Below are 22,249 nucleotides of genomic sequence, written 5' to 3'. Positions count from 1 at the left end.
TACATTTATTGTGTTTAAGTCTTCAGGAACAAATGATGGTATTATAGCTGGTATATGTCAATGTGTTATTATGTTCACATTAAGTACTCCACTTACACAAAATAAATTAAAAGATACTTCAGAAGACAATTTTTACAAATATGTTGATTCTACCTGTTAATTAATATATTAATTATACTATGAAGATTTCCCCCACGACTGACGTTGATGTAACCCCATGAACCATTGTCAATGAAAGCCTATAAATAGACAACGCCATAATTTCATCATATGTATATCCGTGTTGAAAAATCTACTGATGTGGATAAGTGACGTTTATCACCAAAGTCATAATTTTGAAGGGTATTTTATCAGTATAATATGACAATTAACACGATGGGCAACATTGGTTATGTCCAGCTGTATGGCCAGTCTCCTCTACTGTAGGCTACAGGTTAATTTAAGTGGCTCAGTATTATGTAGCTTCACCTTAGAGGAAATCATTATCAACGTTTACATCAGAAGAGAGCAGGTCACCGAACACTCCAATTCTCTCCATTATCAAGATGATCAGCAAATTGTGCAAAGTTTTTGAAGTTTTTCTTTTCTTTTGGACAACAGGCTGTCTCTTTTCACAACGAGTGGTGAGTTTTAGAACTTTGATATTTCGATACTTTCTTATTACCTCTCCCATCATTTAATTCAATTAGCTTGACGTGTTATTTAGCTGCAGTTAATTTTTAAAGGTTCAGTCACCATGGTAGAGTATACCAATTTATGTAAGTAACGTTTTCCCTTTCCAGCAGTAAAAGTGATGTTTGTTGTATTTCCAATTAAAACTTCTTAGGTTTTAAAAGTTGTAATTATTAATCTATACACTGGATAATAATTTGAGCAAAATTATTCAGGCTCATACATTTGATTTTAAATGCAATATTACCATGGTGAAAAAAATTAAAGTAGAAAAAAATACAAATACAGTTTATTATCATTTTAAGGCAAATTTGTCCTTGATATTATATTTATATTTCATTGACTCCTCTAAATCAAAGTCAAACACTTTCATTTTATAGAAATTAATAGTGAATATTCTTCTCAACATTGTGTAAGAATCAATATCAACGGTTAAAGATTGTGAGTTTCAAAGATTGGAACGTTTATGTTTGTTTTTTGGCATAACTGAACACAACAAAACTAATTTTCCTTCCGAGTGTAAATTTCAAAATATTATTAATGCATCGTTTCGAAATAATAAGTATAATTTAACAACTCTCAACAAGATTACAGTGATTGAATATCATTACATTTGAAGAGCGATTGACGTATACTCAAACAAAAAAACTTAATTTTCGGTTGAAATATAGTAGTTTCCCGAATTTATGAAAATGAAAGTAAAAATCTACATAAAGTGACAATTGTTCATAATTGTGCCAGTTTAAATACCTCGAAATAACGGATTAAAGGATAAGCTACTATTAAGTAGTATTAATCAAATTATCAATCGATTCATTCAAATCTGAAACATGTTTATAAAACAATAATTTGTTTTAATAAAATATGTTGCATTTTAAGATAACAATAAAAAAAAGTCGGAAAGTCACACAAGAACAACTTATTTTGCATAACAAGTAGTTTGTTTAGAATGTTACCAAAGCATTTAATTTCCTTGTTACTAAATATTATATGTGTGGCGTCTTTATTCAAGTTTACAAAACTGACTTTCAATAAATCGTGTTTTTATCTCCAAACTGTAAAACATCCTAGTGGAAAGTAATTTTGCCGTAATGTTTAGCGTTCAAGCATATTTTAAAGAGAATGGAAAAAGCAGTTATATGAAAGCGTCTAACAAACTAATTGAAAATAGCAAGCTATTGCATCCCCCGATATATAACAGTGGTATTCACACAAACTATTTTAAATGTTTTATTTAATATCATTTACGATCGTGGAGCTTAGCAAAATAATCATATGTTTTATGATATCACTGACTCAAACTGTAATCTCTATTCTACATAAATTTAATTAGTAAACGCTTTAGGCCATTTAATTTTATTAACAACTTTCAGTTCTAAATAATATGCCAATGATCAAAAGCTATCACCTATCATCATCTTACTATTGTGTTTCTTACCTCTTGCTTGCTACACTTTCAAAATTTTAAAAACATGTGAACATTTAGAGCCAAATTAAATTAGTAACGTTATACCTAGATCTGCTAGTTAAAGTATGATATACCTGTGTCAATTCATTCAAATATAAAATTCGTTTACATAACGATAATTTATTTTAATGAAATATGCTGCCTTTTAAGATTACAATTGAAAAAAAGTCAAACAAGGAACAAAGTATCTTTGCATTAACAATTTTATTGTCTAGAATATTATCAAAGCATTTAATTTCCGCGTTACTAAATCTTATATGTGTAGCGTCTTTATCATCAAAAGTTTTTTGTCAAGTTTACAAACAGACTTTTATTAAATCGTGTTATATCTCCAAACTGTATTATGTCACTTTCTTTCTAAATTTATTCGTTTAAACGATAAATCGTATAATAACAGTTTGGCGCAACAACGTAGTCGATGAAAGTAATTTTGACGTCATGTTTAGTGCTAACTGAAAATTTAGTCAATTATATTTAAAAGAGAATAAAAAAAAATGCAAAGGTTATAGGAAAGCGTCAAACAAATGATTTAAAAATAGCAAGCTATTGAATCCCCCGTATACATTAGTGTTATTAACACAACGTTTTTTAAATGTTTTATTTAATATCATTTACGATCGTGGAGCTTAGCAAATAATCATATGTTTAATGATATCACTGACTCAAACTGTAATCTCTATTCTACTTAAATTTAATTAGTAAACGCTTTAAGCCATTTAAATTTAGTAAAAACTTCCAGTTGTAAATGATATGCCAATTATCAAAAGCTATCACATCTCATCATCTTACTATTGTGTTTCTTACCTCTTGATTCACTTTCAAAATGTTCGAACCATAGGAACCTATAGAGCCAAATTAAATTAGTGACGTGCTACCTAGACCTGCTAGTTAACGTAAGATATACCTGTGTGAGGCTCTGACATGTCCAAACTTTCTTTATCGGAATAAATAGTTCATTTTATCTCTGATTATTTACATCACAATGAAATTGAAATCAGTTTCTTGTTTTTAAAAAGTTCCAAAAAGCAAGTTTAAAAAGCAATCCATTTTCGATCTCTGTTCTGGAAACCTGGATTTGGGAGTTGGGAGTGTATGATTCATATAGAACATACACTTTTTCTCCATATTTCCTGTTTGATTGTGTAATAAAAACGTGAATATAATCTCTCCTTGCTGGGATCCATAGTTAAGATAAAAGTATTTTTAATGGTTAGAGGAAGAAACAATCAAGTCGCAAACAACATTTTGTAAGGACTAGAAAAGTATGTTGAAAATAAACGGCATCTATCATATTCGTGCATTGTCCAAAGTAGTGACAAATATTCTAATGGGGTTTTGTCTGATCATGTTTAACTGTTATCTGTCGTAAATGTTGAAAAATTGCAAATCATAATTTCTTATACACAACTAGAAAAAAAAATCGTGTTTCGTTAGTTTGAATTCATTTTGCTCTGTAGAAGGGCATGGTAACGGATCAACGTGTAATATAATATAAGTTTATTTAAACCTTTCAATCGGTCGAAAGACTACACTAGCAATTCTGTTTCACATCTCATGTTTTCTTGCCTAGGAGCTGAGCCTGTAGTTACTGTTGTATCAGTATTAATTAAGTTTCATTTTATTTACATTTTCTTTACATTTCGCTGTACGGACGTAAACAGTTTGCTGAATTATAACTATTAGAAGCATTCCGATGCCAGAAATTGTGACGTTTACTTTAAGGACGAAAATATTTGACAGTATATTAGTAATAACCCGCATTTGTATACTATTTCTTTAATCATGAAATCAATTCAATTGGTTAAGTTTAGGCACTGCAGTATATCGGTCGAAGCTTATTTCACGGAACACATGTTAAAACACATGTTTTTGTTTATTACTTTTATGCTTTTGTTGGTAATGTCTGCTTGCACCGTATAACACTAAATCAAAGTATCTGGTAGAATTTCATTCAGTCATTTCCGCTCTGCGAGTATTTTTTTTTTAAATCGATCTCTTACAGAGTGAAATAATTCACAAGTCTGGAACAAAACCGGGGATATTATCATTTAAAAATAGTGAAATATAACTCAATATTAAAGTACTCCCCCTCCTCCGCCACCATGAAAACAGAGATTTTGTTTGCAGTGTATTTTCTACCTCGTAACACAGAAAATTATCACCCACTTGTTGCCAAGTCTCTGTTACAAAACTCTGCATCGGAAAATCCAGCGGTTGCTATGTATGTTTTATCATGTTTTCAAACAAAAATTGTAGTTACATACTTTGGTATTAATTCATAGGTACGTAATTTGAAACATTCTATAGAACTACATTAACATCTTTTAATTTTAAATTTTGTTTTTATCAAATAAAGTCTTCTTTAATTTTGGGCATGGCGTATATGTTTGGTAAATGTTAAATTTAAACGCTTGAAACGTGTAGAAATAAGTTGAAATGATTTGTTCCAATTTATTTCAATATTTCCCCACTGTAAAATTTTTGCAAACTAAGATCTTATAGAATGACAAAACTCACTAGTTTGGAGAAAAATCAGGATATTCCCATCCAATCATTGTTTACCAGGAAGGTATAATAATTATTTGTTCAAGAATTAGATTTTCCTGTTTGATTAGTTAATAGTGTTTGCATCATCAACAAAAAGGGAACAAATTCTTAACTTCTTTGTCATGGTGACATCCCTGATAGTGTTATTCTCAGATACACAAACAAAAGTAAATAAAAGGATGTAGGATTCTCCCCGTCGCCCAGAAAATAATACTTCTTTTAATCTTTCTTGAAAAACATTTCTACCGCGGAAATGATGATGACTGTGTATCTTCAAATTGTTAACACAATTTTATTTTAAATTCATACAGCTGAATATTTATTGGGAAACAAATGATAGCATGTTTCTAGACCATGGTGGTTTTGTGACTAAATTGTGTCTCTGGGCCATGGATGTTTTGTAACTAAAGTCTGTCTCTAGGCAGTGGTGGTTATGTAACTAACTTGTGTCTCTAGGCCTTGGTGATTTGAAGCTAAAATATTTTTCTAAGTGGTTGCAGTTTTGTAACTAAAATGATGAGATCACGGAGGCAGTTGCCTCATACATCGAATACTATCAGGGCCGTCTTAATGCATGGCCCACTGGGCCCTGGCCCAGGGCTCCGCGATGTCAGGGGCCCCGCAATCGTAGTAACCCCATGTCTTAATCTGGGAGCAAAACTGATTGAATAGGCCATTATGCCTGATTGAATTCGATACTTGACAACTTGTGACGAGAGTTGGTGAAACACTTGAGAGTTTGACATTAAATATTCGAATCTGAGTTGGCAACCCTGGAATATACTATGCCCCGAAGGCTTACAACACCTCAAAACACCTCAAAAAGATTGACTTTCAGCCAATCATACAACAGTTTACGATCAAGAAATGCCGCAAGTTCCGTTAGTTCCCCCAGTTGAAAGACTCAACACAAGGGTGTTACAAATGGTGAGTCCAGTATTGTTAGGGAAGGGATGGAGCCTGGAGGGCAACTGGAAGATAACTCTGTATTTCAGCTTTTAGATATATCACGTATGTTATTCAGCTTTAGGGAGGGGTGGTAAATGCAGGCATGTCTATGCTTGAGCGATTGTCAAGGATGTCAATTTTTCACGCAACTTTTTCGAACTCACTTGATTGAGGGGCCCCGCTCCATTGCCGGGCCCAGGGCCCGGTGATCTCTTAAGACGGCCCTGAATACTATATACAATATTGTCTACCCATGTCGCGACCTGTTTGCTTATTTAGGGTTCTCATTGTAATGTTGATGTAATCAGAAACATACTCTACTCAGCCGCCTCGTTCTCTTCTGATAAAGTTTGTTACTTCAATGAGCTCTATAATTACAAATGCTCCAAGATACAGTAAGTACTTACACGATCTAGTTTCTCACAGCTCAATATTTTTTGTGGATTTTTTTCTTATTTGTGACTGCTATCTCAAATAAACACAGTTTGAAATATAACATGTAAAAAATCAACATGGAAAATCTTGTCATGGTCTATTTTCCCTCAAATTAAAAATATTGTTTTTCGTGACTATATTTACTGCCAATGCAGGTATTGCGTTTTTTTGTCACAACTTCCCCAAAGTGATTTTCGTTGTGCACTATGTTTGTTATATTTGTGCCAACCAGGATATTATAGTTAAATGATACTTCGTGTATGTTTAAGAGGCATAGATATATATCAAAGTACTAGATGGAATATCTACGTTAGAGTAATTGCCTCTTCCTAGACGTGTTCATCTAATGGCTTTGTAACGCTTTAACATCAAATATGCGAAATAAATTTGTTTATTTTACACAACGTCACTTATATCTATGTTTATTAGGGTGATAGTACTGTCGCTGAATAATCATTCGTTTCAAATGTTATACTCTCCGTTAAGTTTGGGTATTTGATATCAAAAGAAAGTTTAATAATTGAAGGTAAATGGATAAACATTTGTTAAAAGAATTTACAATTCGAAAGAATAGCATGGTTAAGTACCGTCTCTGGGGTTATTACATTGTTACACTGTGAACTAGAAAGTTCCAACTTGTTCAACCAACCTACTCAACTCCCAGATTTTTTCTCATGTAGCAATAAGTGGTGCCAATATATGCGGGATAGGCACGAAGTTATTGTCACCAAGCCAGCCCCACCCCTCCCAATACACACACTTTTACCACCCCTGTGCTGCAGTATATCAGTCATTTTAAAATAGTGAGTAAAGTATACATAACCTCAGTTACACATGAAAAAGTAAATTTGCCATTTAACTGCGCCGTTACATTTTTTATTAATTTTCATTTGACAGAATGCTCTACAGACAATCAATGACGTCACTGGTGATAATAGTGTAGGTAAGTGAACTTTGCAGGCCTCTAATCTTATGTAAATGAGTCATCAAAATATGACGTCATGAATAAATAACATAACAATTATTCGAATATGTGGATTAACGTTATAATTATGATGCTTATTCCTAATCAGTCGTTATTAACATTCAGTGATATTAGTTTAGGTAAGTTAACTTTGCAGGCTTTTAATTGTATGTAAATGAAGTCTTCAGATACAACGTCATGATTAAATATCATTAGAATTGTTTAAATACATGGATTTATGTTATAATTATGATGTTACTTCCTTAGCAATCGTTATTAACATTCGGTGATCATTCTTGTTAAAAATTTTAAACAAATATACTTTTCGTTTTCGTTTGATTCGAAAGTTTGGTGTACTTCCAATGATAAGTTAGGTATCAGCTAAAACAGTTAATACAGCGTCATAAATATATTAATATTAGAAAACGTTAATATTTAGATTCATCGCATACTATTTGGAAATGACAATACATTTTCTTTAAACTCCACTGTTAATCAACTCACAAAAGCTAACCAATTTACTTTCTTGGACATACTAGGTTCGTCGTTTTTCTTCTACCAACAATCGAATTACCCGAGAGATTGCAGAGAAGTCCAGGAGCAATGTTCATCTCATAACTCTACTGGTGTCTTCACGATCAAACCAGATGGCTATCTAGAGCCTTTTGAGGTTTACTGTGATAACACAGGCAGTTCTGGTGGATGGACGGTAGGTCTCAACAGTGTGTTTATTTAACATGTTTCTTTTGCTCTTATTCTTTTACTCTTTTCCATCTCCCTATTATTTCCCCATTTCTCCGGGTAAACTCTCCGGGTGATACCACAATATGTAGATGCGCACTGACATAACAAACAGTGTGCAAGCGCGTATCCAGGATATTCTAACCCGGGGGGCGCGAATTACTATCTAAGCGGAGCGCCACCATCGGTTGGCGCGCAGCGTACAAGAAAATTTCTGGTTTTGATACCCCCCAGATCACCGGAAATGGCACTTCTCGGGCTTGAAAATGACCAACCAGATGTACACTTTTACCTGAGAACCAAGTATTTCCCAATAGTTTTTTTTTCCATCCATAACCTTATTGAAGATTTTCACCAGTCACATACTGTATCATGTTCGACCTGATCGCATCTCATGTGGATCATTGCTTTTGTAGGTGATCCTTCGTCGCGGTCCACAATACCCGACAGCCCCACTTTTCAAGGTTTTCAGCCCATTATTTGTTCAGAATTTGAAAATTGAGATTTCTCGTGAATAAACTCACTTCAAAACATACCCATAATGTTGCATCTATGTCATCTATGGACAACCAATATAGAAAAACCTCCTTCAACCCCTAACAGACCGGTCAAAATTACACTAGTAGAGGGAAGTATGATGAAGAATGTTGGTCAGGAAATTTTCGAAAATTCAGACGCACTAATTTATTGGTGTAGAAATATTAAAACCTCTTAACGGCTATTATTAAACTTGGTTGAAGGAAATGAAAAAAATACCAGATATTTCCTTCAACCGAACAATACACACATAGGCGTAGGAGGCAGGGGCTCCTACTGAAAGAAAAATAAATTGCAATGATGTAGCTAAAGGAAATGAATAGTTGAAAAAATATCTCCTTGATAATTAAAATAAAGTTGTAAGCTTGGCCGACTAATTCGACATTACTAATGTAAAAGAGAATTTGACATAATTGGACCTCCATGCTTTTTCTCCATCTACATAAGACATTTCGTTGTTTACAGCATCCCGCGGTATACTGCGCAATTTCCACGAACCGTACGGTACACAATGACATGCGAGGTAATAACCGATGCTTACTTATATGATATTGATATTAACGTGTAAATTTAGGTTATATTTTTCGGGTAAAGTCGTTACAGTCCCCAAAATCAAATGGGTTACTATGACTACACACATCGACAGTTTTGAGGCTGTTCATCCTGGAACCTCGATTTTCATGCTCACTGATATATGATGTAATATCTGCTGTGTGGTTTACAAAGTAGCGAATACTTTGCAAGGGAGGGGCGAAGCCTGTAGGTAAACTATCTAAGCGTAGCGCCACCACGAGTTGGCGCGAAGCGTACAAGAAAATTTTGGCTGAAAATGCCTCCCAGATCGCTGGATATGACACTTCCACTGCCTTGTAAGCTGCATCTAAGCATTTTCTATTTTGAATTTACTAGCGATATCATAAAAAAAAATATGCTAGGGGGGCGGTCGCCCCCTTCCCGAAATGCGTCATGTTCTCCGACGACTCCGACCAGCCACAGTTGGTTTCATAGCACAATGGTTTAAGGCGTCCATACACACACACACACGCGTTATGGTAGACCATATATAGTATATATATATATACATTAGTGAGAGAGGAGAAATGGAAACGTCAAAAATGGAGTTGTCGGTGAAAGGGGTAGGGTGATGCGCCCGCCCCTTCCGACATCTTCGATCCGTCACTGGCTACCCTGTGTATATAATAGGGATCAGCGCTGTAATGATGTCACTGTTCTTCTTTCTCTTCCCGGTGTCTTGGCATATTTATTCTACTCCCTCCTCTTTTTTCTCCTCTTCTTTTTCTTTTCCCTTCCTTCCTCCTCCTCTTTTTCCCCTCTTTTTTCCTTTTTTTCTTCTCTTTTTTTCCTCTCCTCTTTTTCTTACCCGGGGGGCGCGCGCCCCCAACGCCCCCCCCCTGGATACGCACCTGGTGTGCATATCCTTATATTAGGTAGTAGACTATCTTTGCCAAAAGAATGGTTTCTAGTGACGTATATTTCACAATAAACACATCAAGTTCTTTGAATTCATTTCCTAAATCATTTACACTGTTAGGTAATACAACGTCGCATTGACGGTTCCATCGACTTCAGCCGTGACTGGGACAGCTACAAGTCTGGCTTTGGCTTTTTATCTCAGGAATTCTGGCTCGGTAATGAGAAGATTTCTCACTTGACCAATCAAAAGAAGTATCAATTGGTGATTGAGATGACGTCATCAAATGGTTCCTTAATCCGGGTATCTTACGATAACTTCCGCATTAGTGATGCGTTCAGCAACTTCAAGTTGTTCAGTCTCGGACAGTATTCTGGAAGAACAGGTAAGTTATATCAACATTTCTGCTTAAAATCCTTATTATTGTTCCCCTTAGCTCAGTTATCTGGCCAGATGACCTTTAGTTCACCATATTTGGTAGTTTTGAATATATATCATACGCGGAACCAGAGGCTTGGGATGACCCCAACCCCACCCCTCCCCCCTCAACACCACAAAAAAAAAGTATAATTATTGGCACATCCTTACGTAGAGACCTAATGTTAGACATAATATATAGCCTAAATCTGCAATCTAACCTTGAAATGTTGTCTTTTTCTGGGAGAGTGTCCGCAGATTCCCCTACATGGTAATCAACTTTAACGAACCATGGACCACACTGCCTTCCTATTTACTTTGTGGATCTGCCCAAGTTAACCAATCACCAGTGTAACTTGTACCTTCCATATGACATTGTCATTACTATTATGTGAGACAGTAACTTGAGGAATATACTACTTCTCTTTTAGGCTGACAACTAATGGATTCAGTTTTGTCAGGTAAACAGTTGTCACGTATGTTAAGAGCTTATCTGAGAATAATAGCAATCTATGATCATGTCGCTAGAGAACATTAACACCTGGCCATGTGTTTGTTTATCTGATGGAGTATGTAGTAATTTAGGCTTTTAACACTAGTTTCACAGCATGTTCATTACAATTAGCATACACAACAAAATTTACATCATCGGTATGTTTCAATTTGAGGTCATTCCTTTAAACTACCGACATATTTATTCCTGCAGACGTTATAACTCTTTGCCCCTACAACATGGTCTATATAAACTGCAGTAACTCCTGTCAGCGGACTTGTGATGCTCCAGAAATGTGTCAGGATGGGGTCTGTAATGAAGCCGAAGCCTGTGTTTGTTCCGATGGCTACTTCATGAAGGGATCAGACTGTGTACCTCAAGAACAGTGTGGATGTTACGAATCAGAGGGACAAACAGTAATTCCTGTAAGTTGTGTTTTAATTTCATTTGTCTAACTTTTGGGCAGTCAAATATGCGGGAATATGTCAAAGACTGTGCACTGTGACAGTTTCCAGCAACTATTCTACAAACAACAGCATAGTTCAGACTTTTACCATGTTACCAGTCACTGTAAATACTGTCTGTTGTAATGACTGCAATATAAGTGCAATTAAACTCCAATATGAATTAGTTTTCATTTCATTTAACTATACAGTTATAGGAATACTCCGCGTAGTGAATTTTAGTGCTTACTAAGAGACATTACAATACAAAACAGTATTTACCATGGATGATAATAAACACAACATCAGGGTTAAATATAATCTGTAAAAATTAAAGTAAAGAATAATTTTGTGTTTCAGGAAGGTGGCTCTTACGTGAACCCTGGATGTACAAGAAAAGGTGTTTGTACCAACGGGCGGATCACGTGGGATGAAGCATATGCATGCAGTCCTAACGCAGTTTGTGACGTCCGGGACAACATAAGACAATGTTATTGTACCGGTGGCTACAGAGGAGACGGTGAAACATGCACGAGACCACCTAAAGATTGTCAGGAAATATACGAGGATGGATCCGAGGATAACGATATATACAGAATCAAACCAACCGGATGGACCGGCGAGGCCTTTGAGGTTTACTGCAACATGACTGATGGAGGAGGATGGACGGTAAGTCATTTCATTAATTAAAACCGCATTGATCGCACTTTATCGGTAAAACACTGTATTAATTACACTTTACATATTGTACCACAATGAGCACTCAATAATACACTACATTGTACTGTAACATATACACTACCTTACACTAAGCAGCACGTTGGTAAAATACAATGCATTACTGTACATTGCACTACAAAGCTCCTTTGTACACAGTGTACAAAAGTGACCGAGTTTACCTTGTGGTCGATTGTAGTAGCATAGGCATCTTGACATACAAGTGTAAATCACAAACCAGTGTAGTAACCGTTATTGATACAAAGCTATACATAAAAATGGATAATCGTTCGTAATGGATTGCACTTTAAACTACAGTTACCATATTTCAAAATAATCCTGTTCCATTCTAGATAGAATATTAAACGACGAGTAAAGTATGCAAATATATTATATGATTAGAGTGAAAAAAATAATGAAATGTATTTTCTTTAAGGAAAATAACCACAATGAAGCCTTTACTATGTATCTGCTTTCTCACGTTTCAAAAATCCCTTTAAAGCGTTTTGTGATTTTGTCAGATTTTCATTTCAGGCTAATATCTGCAGTAGAATGAACAATCTACGTAAGGAAAATGTCTTTAATGAAAATGTTTTAAAGAAGTTTTCTTTATCAGTTCCCTGGTTTAAGTCAACGTTTTCAACTTTAAAGTTTCTTAAAATGTTGACAATTTAGTTAATTTTTTTGCCATGGTTGATCATGACAAACGTATTCCTCTTATTCACATAATATTTAAACAAAGGTTTTTCAACGTCGTGTGGATGGAACCGAGGATTTCTATCTCGGATGGGACAGCTACAAACAAGGTTTTGGAGAATTAGACCACGAGTTTTGGCTTGGAAATGATAAGCTTTCTATCTTGACCAATCAAAAGAGATATGAAATTAGGATTGATATGGTGAACAGAGATGGCGCTCCATACTATGCCAAGTTTGACAACTTCCGGATTAATGACGAGAGCGACAAATATCGGTTATCTCAACTTGGAACCTATAGTGGAACAGCGGGTTTGTTACAATATATTTGGTTACATACACAACCTTTAATATCTGCACAATTCTACAACTATTAATGATTCTACGGTCTGTACGTAGTTACCTGTTCTTTATTTTGTGTTGTCTTATAAGAACATCATATTATAAGGTTTCATACATATATTTGACCGAAGACTTAAGTGAATGCTTTGCAGTGATAATGCAATACTTTATGAACATGACGGTATGTGGATGGATTGATTAATCCATATTTCTCTTCTTGAGATTTGTATCCTTCCTTTCATAAATTAGTAAAACAAAGACACAGTAAGACTTCCAACCCCATTAAACATCAACATCGAAGTAAATCATTCTCATGCCATGTTCTGTCCAATTTCAGACCTACACATAGACACCTCTGCTATACATTGACCTATGCACACATGTCCACGCAGCAATCTTGCATCGTGTGTACAGTTCTTTGTTCGCATATGCAATTGCACACAATTAAAGTTAGCATCATCGCACTGTTCAGAAGGGCAAACCCAAGTTTCAGGACACAATGTTTGATTTTGTGTCATTTACTCACAACAATGATGCCGTATTAGCTAATATTACTTTACTACGGTCAATTTCATTGAAAACAGTATGAACGTTCTTGAACAACCTATTATACGTCAATTCTATAAATGGGATTACTTACATCATCTTGCTTTTCAATGTTTTTTTTTTTTTTTTTTTGTTAGTAATTAGATATTACAGCATATGAGATTTCAGCAGTACCGAAATATAATTTTGGTATAAAATAAAATAAAAACTAATAGAAAGCAACTAAGAATAATTAAAGATAACATTTAATTTGCAATAAGTGGAATAATGAATCATAAAAGTTAATTCATTAATGAAATTCTTAATAAATAAAACTCTCATTTCAAGCAACATCAATATGTCTGTCTTTCAGTGACATTACATAGAATGTTAATATATCTGTTCTTTGTTCTTCTTTGCAGACTCTCGCAGCAACCCTAATGGTTATGCTCTTCGATATCACCTCAACTACCAGTTCACTACCAAGGACAGTGACAACGATGCTAATAGTAATAACTGTGCTGTGTATTATCACGGTGCCTGGTGGTACAATAATTGTGAATATTCCAACCTCAATGGAAACTACCATGCCAGCCGAGATAGTTATAGTAGTCCTTATTGGTATTACTTACCCGGCAGCTATTACAACATCAAATATTCAGAAATGAAGATTCGTCCCTTTTAGCCGGGAATACGAGAGATTTCTTGACAAAACTACGAATTGTAGTTGAGCAGATCGAGCTAGTTTTCCTATTCCTCAGCAAGTATATAGATGTCTTCTGACTGAAAATATGGATAGAGAAGTCACGTGACTGATAGTGAAGAAAACACATCGACGTCACATTAAAGTACAGGAAAACAATGAATATACTCCAGTGATGACGCTAATGTATACCAAGATATGTCAACGCAATGCACCCTAGTAATGGACATAATTCTTGTTCTATTGTCAATGTTTGCTCATTTATAAGAAATTTAACATTGGATATTCCAAACAATAAAATTGAAATTATAACCTTGAGAAAAATAAACACTTCTTTTCACATATTTACCTTTTTGTTTATTTCAATTTATTATTAAACTGGATGATGGATCAAGCCCGGTATGACCTGAAAATGAAAGTGACGAACATAGTATCCGTATGGTTGTAGCACCCACCCACCCAACCCGACCCTCACACACCGACACTGGCCACTCAACAACTTGATTAAAAATATTGTGTTCTTCGAAACATCGTGTGACAATTTTATACCACAAACTTGTATGTAGCAGTCAGTTGTAATAACACACACTGTTGCGTGACAATGGACTAAATACTGACAGTAGAAATTGTTACTCTCCTTGTGTCATCCTGGAAAGTTTAAAAGGAAGTGAAGACTCGCAAACAAAGAAACGTCTGATGCCGGTTGTCTGATCTAGTTTCGAATGAGGTGTAACATAAGCGTTAGACACCACCATCGATCCCAGAAAATACACACACAGCTTGCTACCGTCTGTAATTAGACACTAGTGCACAGTCAATACATGCAGCTACGGTCAACACCCACAGCACAGTGTAAATAGCAGCGATGGACATCTCAGGGACAGATACAGTAAAAGATAACAAGGTATCACGTTTCATTACTGTCTGCATTCTGTAGCGACAAGAATAATACTTCACTTGCAGGCAACGGAAAATGAACTTTTTAGAGGGCGGCACGCGGTTTGGGACTAGTCTTCAATGCCTTTAAATCGTTGGTTTCACAAAATACGGAACCGTAGAAGTGTCGTTTTAATATTAAGACCCCCTGGTTAAGATTCTATGGCAATTTCAACACTATGAATAATTGTATTAACAGTTTTCAACGATAAAGAAATCAACATTGTGCTGCAAAGTAATTATTTATCAAATGTTATCAACTTAATAACCATTTCAACAATCTACAGCAAAATGTTACATTGATTAGGTTAATTTCATGAAACGAGTCAATTGAAACTTTTACAACGTTATAATTCATTAAGTTTGCATCAGCTTGTACACGATTTAACATTAACGATTCAACATCGACTCTTTGAGAAAGAATATTTTTTCATTCAATGTGTAAGTCTCCCAAGGGAAGGTATTGATGATTTCAGCAAGGCTTTGGGCAAGGGGTTTCCTAGCAGTAACGTTACCATTGGTTACGGATGTTGCCAGGATACACTGCAATGTTATGACGATTGCGTCAACGAAGGCAGGCAAGGTAACAAACATATTGCTCATCAAAGGGTTCATTGATGGTTACCAATAACAGCGAAAGAAATAGACGAGAAAGCGTTCATCCAAATGAGAATGGTGGACCAAAGAAAACAAGAAGAACGCTTGACTAGACGCTTTATTTAACCACATGTTTTATATTTCCATTACTTATCATTCCGTGAAAATGGGAAAATAAACAAGTCATGTGCATTGGCAAGCACTGTGACATATATGATGTCTGCATAGTATGGTAGAAGTCTAGTATCAATCCTATGTGATATAAATCCTATGTGATATATGGTTACTTCATTATCAATAGTAATTGATATGGTCACCCCAGCACCGTGCTCCAACATGGCCGGTTAGTTTATCATTCTAGAAGAGGTGGACGGTAGATTTTAAAACAACTATGTTCGTGGAATATTTTGTAACATTTTTAGCAGCAAAACAAGAACGACGCAGTAATGAAAGGGATGGGTGCATGGCAGAGCGGTGGGGGGGGGGGGATAAGAAAACACGTTTAGATGATAATCGTAACCTTTGCAGTGATGCAGGCGGATGGGTCTGTGCGTGCATTTGTGTGTACGTATGTGTGTGTGCGTGTGTATGTGTGGGTGAATTCACCTCACCCAGAATGTCAGGACCGGTGCTGGGAATCATACAGGACATTAGGGCAGGACATTTTGAAAAGACAGGACCGAAAACCCGGTCCTGGGATTTTCTTTGGCTTATAGCCAACATCATGCTGCCCTCTTTTTTCTCTCAAAGTTTGAAGATGGTCCTGTTTTTGCCTTTAGTATGCATATGTGCCTTTTTTCAGCATGGTAAAATTAAAAACACACATTGACTTTGACATGCAACTTTAATGAATGCTGCCCTCGGTCCTGAAATTAAAACATACCTCTTCCATAACACAGGTATGAAAGTGTATTGCCTACAATTTGGGGACCATAGAAATACTCCAGGACTAACATATTGTAATTAAACAGGACCAGCCATGCATGATCATTAATTAAATAGAGAAGATGATGACAATTAAGCATCAAAATTCGAACAACTTCCAAATCAGACTGTGAGACAAGTAACAAAAAGTTATTCGAAAAACCAATGTGCCACCTACTAACATAGAATGGATACATACAAACAGCATTAATTAAATAAATAAGGGCATTGACGAGCAAATTACAGACGAATTTTGCATGATATAAAGACGGTGATTTTTCTTCCAACAAATATTTTTGATTTGCATGTAACCATGTTAAATGGTTTAGGTATTTTCCCACTATATTTCCAACAGCTACAGAATGTATTTACATTTAAAAAGAATGTTACTGTAGGACTTTTTAACATGGAAAAGGATTTGTCTTATGCTAGGATATAGACAGTTAATGCCTATGAATAATGGTATATTATATAAATTAATAAGAATATGTAGACAATCAAGACAGGTGACCTTTCTAACATTAAGTCAATTTTATTGTATTTTTTGAATAGTTTTTTATGAAGCATAGCATCATTAGAATAGAAATACGTGAAGAAAAGATTAATGTGAAGGATTGCTTTCCTAAACTATTTTAAAACAACTAACAAAACTAATTTAATAAAACATATATACATTATTTTCGACAGGTTTGCTTGTTTTTCAATATATGTCTTAAACTTAAAGAACAATTTAAGCCGTTGTCAGAATATCTCAGTCCTTTATTGAAGTATGCTAGGGAGCATTATGAGTTTTAAATCGGTGCATTGTTGAAATTGAAATAAGACCGGGTAAATAACCCATTTTAAGTTCAAGTAACTTCAAATGACGATAAGGTACCTACAATTCTAAGACCGATAAACAAAATTTCATTAGCCGTGTATATAATCAGGGGACCGAATACTCAAGCATTCTTAACAAATGAGAGGTTCTGTACAAACAGGGATATCAAATGTTTTCACCCCCCCCCCCTATTCCCAAAAGAAATGAATAATAGAATAATATAACCTATTATCTATGATCGCGTTTGGGGAATTACCGGCAAATTTCGTAGAAGTAGAACAATTTATTTCACATTGACAAACAACGCAGCGAATCAAAAAATAATAATACAGGATATTTATGTCTCCTTCATTTTCTGACAGTATTTCATACTTATATCCCATTTCTCATTCTGTTCTTTTGTGGACCGGTCGATTTTAATCAACTGGAATTTATTTAACCCTGAAGATCGGTTTCTACATGTTTTTAGCAAAGTGAACTGAAACCAACTATGTTCTGTGACGTTCAACTTTTATTGATTGATCAGAAAAAGTATGTACCGTCTTCAAAACAAATTTGTAACTTGAAACAGCAAAACCTAATAAAATAAATACAGTGGCGTAGGAAGGTACTTTTGAGTGGGGGGGGGGCTGAAGACTGATGGCCGGCCTGGGGAGGGGTCTAAGGGGAGGGGGTGTCCCCCTCCCCTTTGGAAATTTTTTGCATTTCCAGGTGGCCTCAGATGCAATTTGGTGCAATATAGCACACTTCAACCCACCCACTCCATTTTGTATATAATTTTGCATTTTCACCTGGCCTTAGATGCAATTTTGTGCTCCAAATGAGATTTTTTTCTCATTTGGAAATGAAAAAGGAGTTTTCTGACTTGCGAAGCGGGGGGGGGGGGGCGGAATGATACTTCCGCCCCTCCATATTTTTCACTGGGGGGCTGGCGCCCCTGCCCCCAGCACCCCCGGTTCCTACGCCCTTGCAAAACACAAATAAATGGAAACAAACATAAAAGAAAGTAAATTTGAATCAATGGTAAATAACATGAAAATATTGACTTGACTTTACAATATTTCGTATATAGCCACTCATCGATCTTGTTGACAGAATTACATCTTCTCACTCATACGCACAGTGGGAGCAAGGACATCCAGCAGGCAAGCAGGGAGAATCCCCTGCCAGGGAGAATCCCCTGCTAGTGAGGAGGAAACTATGCCTGACCTCTGCCACAATCGTAGTTCATGTGATTGGAAGATTAAAAACAGGTGTGCCACGGTTGTATACAAAAACATAAATGGATCTATCCACTAACAAGTAAAGAATTGTCAACGTATTTAATTTATAGTCTTTTATTTTTCTCATTCCAATTAAAGGGGTTTTCTTATATAATCGTCCCTGGTCCTACCGAGGGGATACCATTACACGGTGCTTTTTCAGGGACCTTAAGTTTCCTCGAAGAGGTCGAGTTTGATTTCCCAGATTGCGAAAAAAATTCTAGCAAAGTTGATTTTACAGCAAATGATAAAAATGGATTCAAATAATCCTCACATACGTACCTCAAGTAAGAGGATATTAACGTCCATCTGCTTAATGTTTTCGTCTTTGTATAGTCTTCAATTGAAAGCTTGATAGGCCTACGTGTTACCGGAGGCCGGTTAAAACGCAAAACGTTCACTGTGAATTCTGGACTGCTTACATAGCGTAAACATCTTGTCGTATATAGATTTTAATAATATGAAAGCAAATGCACCACTTGAATGGCATTAATCTATCTCTATTGTTATAAACTTGTTTCGAATAAGGAAGATGTGGTTCTTCAATGAGTATCGATAAAGTCCATTAGTGTGTTACGTGTTGGACATAACGGGGACTACTTGGTATTACAGTAATGGCGGTTTTCTTCATCTGTTCATTGTTCATCAGAATGCAGTTCATTGACTGGTAAAACAAATAGAACAAAGAACAAGGAATCGGATAACATTCTTCCTAGATCAAACTAGTTATATATATATCCTGAGATGTGTACAACGAACAGATAGACCGAAGAGTTGAAGACATCCCCGAAGATCACGTGTAGTATCTGTTCCCTTGCGAGGGGAATGCTTATACACACCAGTATTTTTCAAGATATGTATCGTTAAATATACTTAATTTCTGGAATATTCGTTTACTAGGCTAACTTGATGGTGACGTCGGCTCCTCGTTGCAGTTCTTATAGTTAATGTTAATCCGTTGTTTCTCAAGGTCAACCAGAATATGTTCGTTAAACTTCATATACGCAACAGAGCACCCTTGGATGGCATTCAGCACCATTTGTCCTTAACAAATTGGTAATAAATTATTACCATGTCATTTGAGACCATATCATCTTAATTTCTCCCTTTGAGTTTTGTATTGCAACTGAGGAACTAGTCTGATGGGCTGTTTACTAAACTAAAAGGTCCAGTCACTTCAACTAGTGAACCTCAACTGTTTAAAGGGTCATTCCAAAAAAACAAACCAAAAATAAGTAAATGTGCCATACAGCCCTAGCTAGACCGAGAGAAGTGGTTTTTAACGGTCCACGGCATGTCAAAGTTAATTTGGTTCCTGAAGTTATCAAAACACAATAAGGGGTATATTTTTTCTGAATCTCAAACAAAGTTCATAAAATCACTCAGTTTCCGAAACTAATATTATCCGGTTTGAGAATTGCTACAACACTGTTGCTTATAATGAGACCATATTGACACTGGTATACTTTGGTCTTCTTGCAAAAGTGATACAGATTGAATTCTATGTATATTAAAATGTTATCACATGGTCTTGCTGGTTTGTATGTCTCTGGCATTGCAACGAATAAAATGCTTGTTTTGGTGTAGGTTGGGTAAATCTTTGCCAACACATTTATAACCAACAATGAGTTTAATTGCTTGGCTTACCTCAAATAACCCATTACAATAAAATTCATTCCACCTTCAGAGTGACAAGAAAAAAGGCTTTTAGGGAATTCGGTGGCGCTAGTTTGAAACAGGGTGTTTTTTTAATATAAAATAATTATATGGCTCTTAAAGGCATCCGTAGATTCACTTTTAGGAGAATAGCGCCTCATCAGGCCACGTATTCAGTGGACGGTGGCTGCAAGCATGCCGGTCGCGGAGATGTCACCACCTCTGGCCAAAGGCAAGGATTCACGCACGCCACCTAGTACGCTTCTGATCGATTTGACCGACCCTCTGCGCATCCTCCCGGGTTCTTTTGCGACAACAAGGGAGACATGGTACGGGATCCTAGGCCACAAAAAGTACCATACCTACAGCCAATGATATTATCGCCAGAGGCCTGTCTTGAACCCTAGCCACGATTTACACGACCGACGAGGAATGAGTGTTTCGTCACCCTCTTAACAGCATCGGCCACCACATCAGCTAGTAAATTTTGTGGTTGAATTAATATATCAAGACTTCAGCGTCGACTACTGAAAGAGAAAAAGAAATTTATAACGTATATATAACCAACCACCATTGATGGAGCCGAACTCAGCTTCATCGGGTTACCAGTCCACTGCTCTACCATCTGAGCCATTTGTCAAGTTTACTTTTAACGAGCTTAAATTGGTATTATTGGTTGGATACAATCTATTGGTAACAGTGAATGACACTGCCTTCAACGAAATCTCTATTCATCCTGTTTCACTCTCATTAGAACAACGGATCTGAATATCTTTATTAACAAGAAGCTCACGCTTCAATGTATTTGTTTACATCGCAGCAAGCAGTAAGAATGTCGTTCCCTTTCAAGACGTAAATAGGCTTATGCCCCGATACTATCGATGACTTCGAAGCAAGCAGTAAAATAAAAGCGGATTTCGTGAAATCTTAATATTCACAAAAGGTCGCTTACGATTATGCTCGCAAGAGAGTTCTTGCTGTAAGTTGTCTCCCTTTACAACTATATTCTATGCAGACTATTATGAACTGGGATTAAGCCTAACATTTCAACAAACAATTTCAAGACCTTTTTGAATGAGGAAGGGACAATACGTATTAGGTCAGACACGTTAACTACATGTGACTAATCTTATTTAGGAATCTGAAAGGCTGGAAATAGCACAGTAATTCGGAACCCGAAACATAATTCATAAGGTTTTGAGTTTATGCAAGTAGATTTGGGAAACACGGGAATCGAGAATTCGTCAAGTACAAGACTTTGTTTAGCCCGCAGTGACTTGTTGTATTTATTGATTCTCTGAAACTGTGGTATTTGCGTGTATATTTTGTCAACACTCTGACATGGTCGACTCTATCAGTAGCTTAAATCTCTATAAAGCATAGGTTATATGAGACAATACGTTTGTTTGGTAAAAGTAACGCAAACCCGGTCACGATGTGGTTCCAAGCGGTACCGGTATCTGGCAACAGCACTAACACCAATGGCGTGCACAAGGAGGGAGGGCGGGAATGCCCCATCCTTCACAAGCGCCTTCCTTCGCATCTGGCTGTTTCTATCAAATTTCAGCCTCCTATATCTAATTCGCCGCTGCTACAGGCATCTGCAAATGCTTGTATAAAATAAAATTTTCTAATAATATCTTTACTTACGCGTCTTAGAAGAGTCTTAGTTAAGGTATCAGAAGCAAATCCAACCATTATCAGGTGTCTATGTGATAGAGATGAACGACATACCACCCCCCCCCCCTCAAAAGCCGGTAAGAACGTGTTTATTCCATCCTGCAGGGAAATAGCAACTTAAAAGTTCTTTGACAGACAAAGGTGAAAGCTTGAACAAATCAAAATATTACAGACCGATTCTCATTTTGCATTGATTTTTATAGACTTATTATTTATAGCACTACATATTTTCAGTTATAAAGTTGAGCTTTCCAAAATAATGGTGGATCAAACATGTTGAATTTCTGAGCATGTA

At 36.0% G+C, this 22,249-nt stretch overlaps 2 protein-coding genes across 2 annotated transcripts in view; one reads left to right on the top strand and one right to left on the bottom strand.

Annotated features, from left to right (window-relative positions):
* Positions 1-22,249, bottom strand: part of LOC139973459 (rho-associated protein kinase 2-like) — a 199,202-nt gene that overhangs the window by 56,153 nt on the left and 120,800 nt on the right. The gene's annotated exons all lie outside the window — the stretch shown is intronic.
* Positions 464-14,427, top strand: LOC139973880 (uncharacterized). The gene is made up of 8 exons (XM_071980766.1): positions 464-623; positions 6,968-7,013; positions 7,574-7,743; positions 9,865-10,129; positions 10,868-11,079; positions 11,458-11,766; positions 12,557-12,821; positions 13,799-14,427. The coding sequence occupies exons 1-8, from the start codon at positions 546-548 to the stop codon at positions 14,059-14,061; spliced, it is 1,608 nt and encodes a 535-aa protein (XP_071836867.1). The 5' UTR covers positions 464-545; the 3' UTR covers positions 14,062-14,427.

This window comes from Apostichopus japonicus, chromosome 9 (assembly GCF_037975245.1).
Source record: "Apostichopus japonicus isolate 1M-3 chromosome 9, ASM3797524v1, whole genome shotgun sequence".
NCBI classification, from domain to species: Eukaryota; Metazoa; Echinodermata; class Holothuroidea; order Aspidochirotida; family Stichopodidae; genus Apostichopus; species Apostichopus japonicus.
The sequence above is the reverse complement of the archived record's forward strand: the minus strand, read 5'-3'. Positions and strand labels throughout refer to the sequence as shown.